General features: G+C 33.1%; 1 protein-coding gene across 1 annotated transcript in view; it reads right to left on the bottom strand.

Annotated features, from left to right (window-relative positions):
• Positions 1-6,729: 6,729 nt before the first annotated feature.
• Positions 6,730-7,655, bottom strand: part of LOC106334238 (disease resistance protein RPS6-like) — a 12,975-nt gene continuing 12,049 nt past the window's right edge. The window contains exon 5 of the mRNA XM_013772546.1: positions 6,730-6,849. Coding sequence (XP_013628000.1) covers positions 6,799-6,849 — 51 coding nt within the window. The 3' untranslated portion in view covers positions 6,730-6,798. The remainder of the gene's footprint in view (positions 6,850-7,655) is intronic.

The raw sequence follows: 7,655 nt of genomic DNA, 5'->3' as shown, positions 1-7,655 counted from the left end.
CTCTCATATTCGGGTTAAGAACTGGTGCTAAGGGATGAGCATGTCTGGCTGGTGTCGTAGGGATCCAAGGATCCTCCCAAACCTTAACCTCATATCCTGAATGTATCTTTTGTCTAATACCCAAAAGCAACAGTTCTCTAGCTGCTGAGATACTGGTCCACACATACGAGGGACTACTTACAGAAAGAGAACGCAAAGGCGAGCTCATCCTGTAGTATCTTCCCTTCAATACTCTTGCAACCAGTGAATCCGGATATTGGACTAACCTCCATAGTTGTTTTGCTAATAAAACTAGGTTGAACTCATGGATCATATAGAAGCCAATCCCACCCTCCTCTCGTGGTAAACATACCTTTTCCCATTTTCCCCAATGGATTCCTCTCTTCGGTGGGTTTGAACTCTACCAAAATTGTGTAATGACACTTGCTAGGTTTTCGCATATTTCCAAAGGAAGCAAAAATGTGGACATAACATAAGTCGGAAGAGCTAACAAAATAGATTTGATCAGTACTTCCTTTCCTCCCTTCAAAAGCCATCTCCCCGTCCATCCATTCACTCTATGCCTTAGCTTATCCTTTAAAAAAGCAAAACGTCTGCATTTAGAGCCACTAATATCTTTTGGAATTCCTAGATAAGTTCTCATTCCTCCTTCATTCTGAATTCCCAAAGTGTCTTTAATCTGCTGTCTGACATTGGCGTTGATCCTTTTACCAAAGAGTAAAGAGGATTTGTCAAAGTTAATGCATTGTCATGATGCTTTCCCATATTTTCTGACTACTTTCATCACTTCTTCACATTCACGGGGCTCCGTCTTACAGAAGAAAAGGCTATCATCAGCAAAGAGAAGGTGAGATACCGAAAGACACGCGCGTGTAACACGCATCCCTGTTATCTTTCCTTGGTTCTCTGCATGATTAAGAAGACTGACGAGCGCTTCCGTGCACAGAATAAAGATGAAAGGAGTCCGAGGATCTCTTTGACGTAGGCCTCTCGCTGGGATAATATTTCCCCTTGGTTGTCCATTCATGAGTACCTTATATTTTACCGAAGTAATACACCTCGTTATCCAGTTAATCCAGATTTGTCGTTATAATGGTTGGTAAGATAGTACGTATGTATTTTTGGAATTTTGTAGCAAAAATAATCAAAATAATAGTATGAAAGTACTTACGTCATTAATCGTTGTAAGTTTCATGAACGAAGACTTGAAGTAAGTAAGACAATTTACGATAGAACTCTATTTTTTCATCTATAATTTACACCAGAATAGAGTAACTCTATTATAGTGTAATTTTTGTTCCAATAGTATAATTTTTGTTTCAGTGGTGTTATTCTATAATAGAATTACTCTAGAGTAAAATATAGAGAAATGTCATTTTTCCATTCCAAATATAAAGTCAAATATGACATTTCTCTATATTTTACTCCATAATAGAGTAACTCTATTATTGCGTAATACCACTGGAGAAAAAGTTACGCTATAATAGAGTTACTCTATTTTAGTGTAAATTATAGAAAAAAAATAAAATCCCATTGAAGATGTCCTAACCATTTTAGTCCGTTCTGCACTCGTCCTAATTTTCGTTTTTAAAGGAAAAGGAAAGAAACGTTTGCAAGAAGTAATGATTGCCAAACACTAGCTGAACACAAAAACAAAGGAAACAAAACTTTTAAAACCACACATTATAGTCTACTACTAGGCGGATTTTGGAAAGTTAAGAAATCCGGATTGAATGCAACCCCCACTACATTAAACATATATGGTCTCGCAGATATGATATCATGTTTTGAGCCTCATCTGGATACAAGTAGAGAGGGTACATTGACGGGATGTACTTCCTCTTATAAATGGGTCGGTTCAGGACACCTTCATGTTAAACAAAGAAAAAAAAAACTTAAATTTTTAAAATTTTTGAAACGGAGCCAGAAAGAGAAAGGAGGATACTATTTTAAAAAACTAGAGCAAAGACTTCGAGTGTTGAGGTTTTGAGAAGAAATTCAAAGAATATTGAGAGGTTATGTTACTTTAGACATGTAGTAAACATCAGGTTAAAGAATTTTCTTTCAGAAAAGTTCAAGTATAATTGTAAGTAGTCATATAAAGTAAAGAGACATAACATTACTTTAGGATCAACTTAGTACCTGCATTCCTTCCCAAAATATCTCTCTTTCACATCATACGTCAAAGTTTGAAACTTGCTTAAATTACTTTTCATCATCTGTCAATATTGATAGAGCAGAGCAAAATAACAATTAAGGAAATAAGAGGATGATGTTCATAAATACATCTCTGTTTCATTAGCATGGATTGTGGAACGCAAAGGGTACATGAAGTATAATTGGAACTCGATCGCCATCTCCTAAAAGAAATTGAAGGACAGTTTTATGTCAACGTAACAGTTGAAACCATTGCCTTTTTCGGTGGCAGAATCTTCTTATAGTTATTAGTTTAGATAGGATACCTGATAATGCATGTCCAGTAGGGGAAACTGAAGAATTCTCAGGCGTATCTTATTGTTGTGTTGGAATCAGCAAAACACCGATGAAGGTAAAGGTTTCCAAAGATTTGCAATCAAAGATTCAATGTTTCTTCACGTAATCCGAAGCAAAAGATGTCCAGTAATCTTACCCACATTCGTTTGATGTTTCTCAAAGCCTCTACATTGCTGCCTACAAATTTGTCATGACTTTGCTCAGTCTCACGGCATCCATCATTAAAAACATTGTCTTCCTCAGCTTCACAAACATGTGCACACTCTTGGCTTTGTTCAGTCTCATGGCCTCCCATGTAAGCATCGTTGCTTGTGTTTCCTCCACCAACATGCTGAAGAATATTTGGATTACAAGGTTGGCTACCCAGCGATTCACTGTTCTCGGGAAGCAGTATGCCACATCCTTTTAATTTAAACTCACTGTTTTCCTTAATGAGACGAAATTGTATATCCACGTGAGCTAGAGGTGTAATGTCTTTGTTTAGAGGGACACAACAGTCTTTTATAAACAGATGTCCTCCCAACTCCGATGAGAAACTTCGTTGGAAATCAACATGATCAAAGTAGTTTCTGGATATGTCTATGAACCGAAAACATACCTGGATTTCGAACGTATTAAACCCATCTGTGCTAATAGATCCAACATCGCACAAGGCGCAAACCTTGAATCTGATGAATGGTTGGGAGGGAGAGATGTGATGTAGAGGAATATTAGTGAGAGAAGGTCCGGTAGTACGGTGAGTGAAATATGAAGGCACTTCTTTGCCTGATAGTATCACTTGCATGGGAACTGTTTGTGGTTGAAATAGAACTTTGTGATCAAAGTTGAAGCAGCCGATGAAATCGAGCTGGGCCATTGAGATAGAACAACCAGCCTTATCATGAAGCCTAGAGTGAATATTGTCCGTTGTAATCGCCACAACGCTTGGACAACCATCCCAGCTAGCCTCAGTCAATGCCTTACAGTTCCCAAAGTCACCCTTCTGAAGATGTCTTAATTTTAAAATGTTCAGGGATACACGCCGTAAGTTGTTGCATTTCGCCATTAATAGATATCTGAGCATAGATAATTTCTCGATCCACCAAGGAACCTCTTCAATCGCTGTAAAACTTAGATCCAGCCCTTTGATGTTTACTGAGATATTAGGAAAACTCCTCAACCGTGAACATCCAAAGAGATTTAAATACTCGATTGATTGGAGGTTTATGCCTGTTGGAAGAGTCTCCAGATTTTTGCAGTCTCTAATGTCCAACTGCTTCAGTTTATTGAGATTTTGAATCGAAGAAGGAAGCTCCACCAAACTTAGGATATCCGAGAGTTGCAATCTCGTCATGAGGGTAGTAAACGGCTGAACCCAAAAATAAAAAAACAAGATATGTTAGTGTCTGAACTACGTTAGCATACCATTTATAAAGCTTTTTCAACGCAGCTATAGATCTTCACACATTGATTTTTGTAAACTAAACATTAGAGCATCTGCAGTGGCAGTACCTCAAAGAGTTTCTTCCTATTAAGCAAATATAAAAATTGGATAAAGTAAGAAAGAAAAACATTTTTGACCAGAATCGTTTCGTTATAAAAGTACCCATAAGCAAAAGGTGAGAAACGTTTTTCCACATGTCCATTAATTATTGGGTGATTTAGACAGAAATAAAAATAATTGAAAATTATATTATTACTTATTAAGAGAGAAGCAATTTAAAAAAACTAAACTTTAATTTTCTATATTATTTACAATAATGCCATTATGCCTAGGTGCCAGCTCAAAAAGCACTCTCGGACCCCTAAATTTAATATCCACCTATTACTTAGACATGTCAATTAGGGCCAAAAACCGCAGCCCGAGCCCGCCCAGCCCTAAGAATTACCAGGTTTGGGCTTAGTTTTATAAGCCAAAAAAATTAGGCCTTTCGGGCTAAGCTCATTTGGGCTTTGTGTATTTTGAGCCTAAGCCCGATTGGCTAGGGTCGGCCGAAAACTCGGAATTTTATATTTTAGCTTAAATACTATCGTTTTTACATTCAAAATCATTATTAATATTGACATATTATTTTAATATTTTTATCCAAACTCTAATAAAACAACTATAAAAGTTATTAATGCACTTTATTGTTTGATAATTATAAGTACCACACTTTAAATTTTGTAAATATATCTTCTTCTTTTATGTACAACATGTTTTTTTTTATTTTAAAATGCAAAGTATGAAACGTTGACCATGTTTATCATAAATTTTGTTCTCTTCTATATTTAGTTTTAATTTATATTTGAATATCTAAATCTTATTAAGTTTGGTTTGTTTATAATATGTTTTAAAGCATACGAAAAAGTAAAACATTTTTGATAAAGAAGAAAAGTTTAAACTCACTTTATATTTTAAAAAAATGAAACTATTTTTTTATAAAAATTTACATGTATTAAAACGATGGAAATGACAATAATAAATTATTTTTCGAAAAGCCCAGAAAAGCCTGAAAAACCCTATAGCCCTATAAAGACCGGGCTTTGAATTCTAGGCCCAAAATATTTCGGGCCCGGCCGGACCGGGCTCAAATATTTAAGGACTTAGCGGGTTTGGGCCGGGCCGGACCGAGCCAGCCCTAATTGACACAATATGCCATTGGTCTTACATAATATACATCAAATTAAATCTCGATATCAACATTTATAATAACGTTTCGTTGGTGGGTTGCTAAATATTATAAGCTAGTTAATAACTCGCGCCTTGGGCGGAATAAGATTATTAATTTCGTTATTTCGTAAGATAAGAGGACATTAGGTCTGTTTAATCTGGATATCGGTTCGGTTTTAGGTTAGTTTTTTTTATTTTTAATCTACTAAAATATAACTACCATTATAAACCAATATTTATTTTGTTTGTTTGGTTAAAATACTTGAGGTTTTTTGGTTTTTTCGATGATAACCAAAAACTATTATTATTTGTTTGGTTTCATTTTATATGAATTTTAGACAGTCATGATGTCGAACCAATGGTTTCATATTATAATTTCTAAATGCATGAAAAATCAAATCAAATTTAGATAATAATTGAAGAAAAAAAAAAGAAAATTATTAACACAAATCTTTTCATTACAATGGGGTCGATAGTGAATGAAAATATTATAAAAAAAAGAATATTCCAACTTCAACGAGAATTAGAATCCTCATTTATAGTGAATATTTATTTATATAGGTGCTCACGTCAATGTACATGTATGTAGGGCTGAGAAAAATATCCGTAAATTTTGATTCGATTTGTTATCCTTTTCAATTCGAACAAAAAAACTGGATATATGTACCTCTAGGAAGCAAAACAAATACTAATATGCAATATCCGTAAAAAACGAAGCAAATCACAAATACTAATATTTTTAAAAACGGATATCCGATTTGATCCGTTATATGCATATATATACATATATTTAATGAATTAAATATATAAGTTATATAAATATTATATTTTATATAAGTCTTACAATATTTTTATTACTAAATTTATTGAATTAGTTATTAGTATTCAAAAAATTAAATGTTTTTTTGTAATAAAATTTTCTTATTTTATATTATTTAGATTTACAATTTATTTTTACGGATCGAATCGTATACAAGTTAAAAATCTAAAAAAAAATCGGATATCCGGGACACCGAATATCCGTATGGCTACGAATCAAATCGAATCAGATAATTGATTATTCAGACTAAACAGATCTGATCGCAATACCTCGAAAACCCCAAATATCCGATTTGTGCTCACACCTACATGTATGTGTATCTAAATATATATAAAAACGGTTGATAAATATATAAAGTTACTTCTAAATAACATTACAATACATTTTTGTTCAAAATAACACATAAAAGATAAAATTCTTAAAATACAAATTAAGTAAAAATAAAATAGGCCTATATATTAGTGATTTTTTTGCAAATTGTCTTTTTATGTGGAACATTTGTATAACCCGTAGAATCCTGCATGTGAGTTTTTTATTGAAAAAAACGTAAAATAGTATATAGTGTGAACACATTTATGTAAGGTTTGGCTGAGAAGCTCTTTGAACGTGACACGTCAGCCTATTCATTCTCAAATTATTGTGAGGTTAACACGTGACGAACATAATGGGAAAACATTAAATGGAAATGTTTCTCTCTTTTAAGATATAGAAGATTTATACGATATCTTACAACAGTTATTTGACAAGTTAAAAAGTAACCTCCGTATGAGAAACATTACTAAACGTCAGCACAATATCATATAACTCGATTATAGTGCTAAACATCTTGAGCTATTTAAGGTAGATATGTTGGTTATGAAGAAACATCCAAGGTTTCAAAATTGTTCTTCCTCGTGAGAAACACCTGATCAAGAATATAATAAGAGGTCTAAATTTACCCTTGCCAACCAAAGAAAAACTTTCTATTAAGTCTTTTTTTTCTATTAAATCTTGATCATAATGAATTTCAGTATTTTACACCTTTAACATTGCACAGTACTGTTTTACATGAAATGATGATCAAATGTTGGTTTTCGTTCAAGGTACTTTCTTCAAATAAGAAAGTAACCGAATATCAAGATTAACACAGAGCATTGAGTTCCATGAAGTCTATTTTAAGAGTTAATTTATACACGATCAACTTGTGACCAAGTTCCACTATAGGGATTCTCGGTTTCTATTATGTAATTAAGATTTTACCAATAAATAATGACATATTTTCAGTGATGCTGCTAATTCTTGTAGCCCTTCAATTTCGGTTCAATGCAATGCTTTAATAGCTTAGTTCATCTATATGTTGGCCAAGTCTAACCGGTTGAACATTAGAATCAATCATGGTTCAAACCTTTACATGGAAATCATGGTTCAAACCAGTATTTATTTTGTATATCTCCTATGTATTAATTGAGAAGCATTTGAAAAATTAAAACTTTAATTTTGTATTAATTAAAAAAAACCTCAAATTCTAGGTGGCACTCTAAATGCTTTCTAAATTCCACTTCAAAGAATTCTAGAGCATCTAATATAAAGTATAGTTTAATCTAATGGTGTCACATTATTCTATAATTACATAACACTAGAAAACATTATATTAACCTAAAATATAGGAAGTGTGTATTCTTTCCTTAAATAAAAACTACGGAATTACCTAATATGATTTACATATATATG

This window comes from Brassica oleracea, chromosome C3 (assembly GCF_000695525.1).
Source record: "Brassica oleracea var. oleracea cultivar TO1000 chromosome C3, BOL, whole genome shotgun sequence".
NCBI classification, from domain to species: Eukaryota; Viridiplantae; Streptophyta; class Magnoliopsida; order Brassicales; family Brassicaceae; genus Brassica; species Brassica oleracea.
This window is presented reverse-complemented; position numbering and strand designations above follow the sequence as displayed.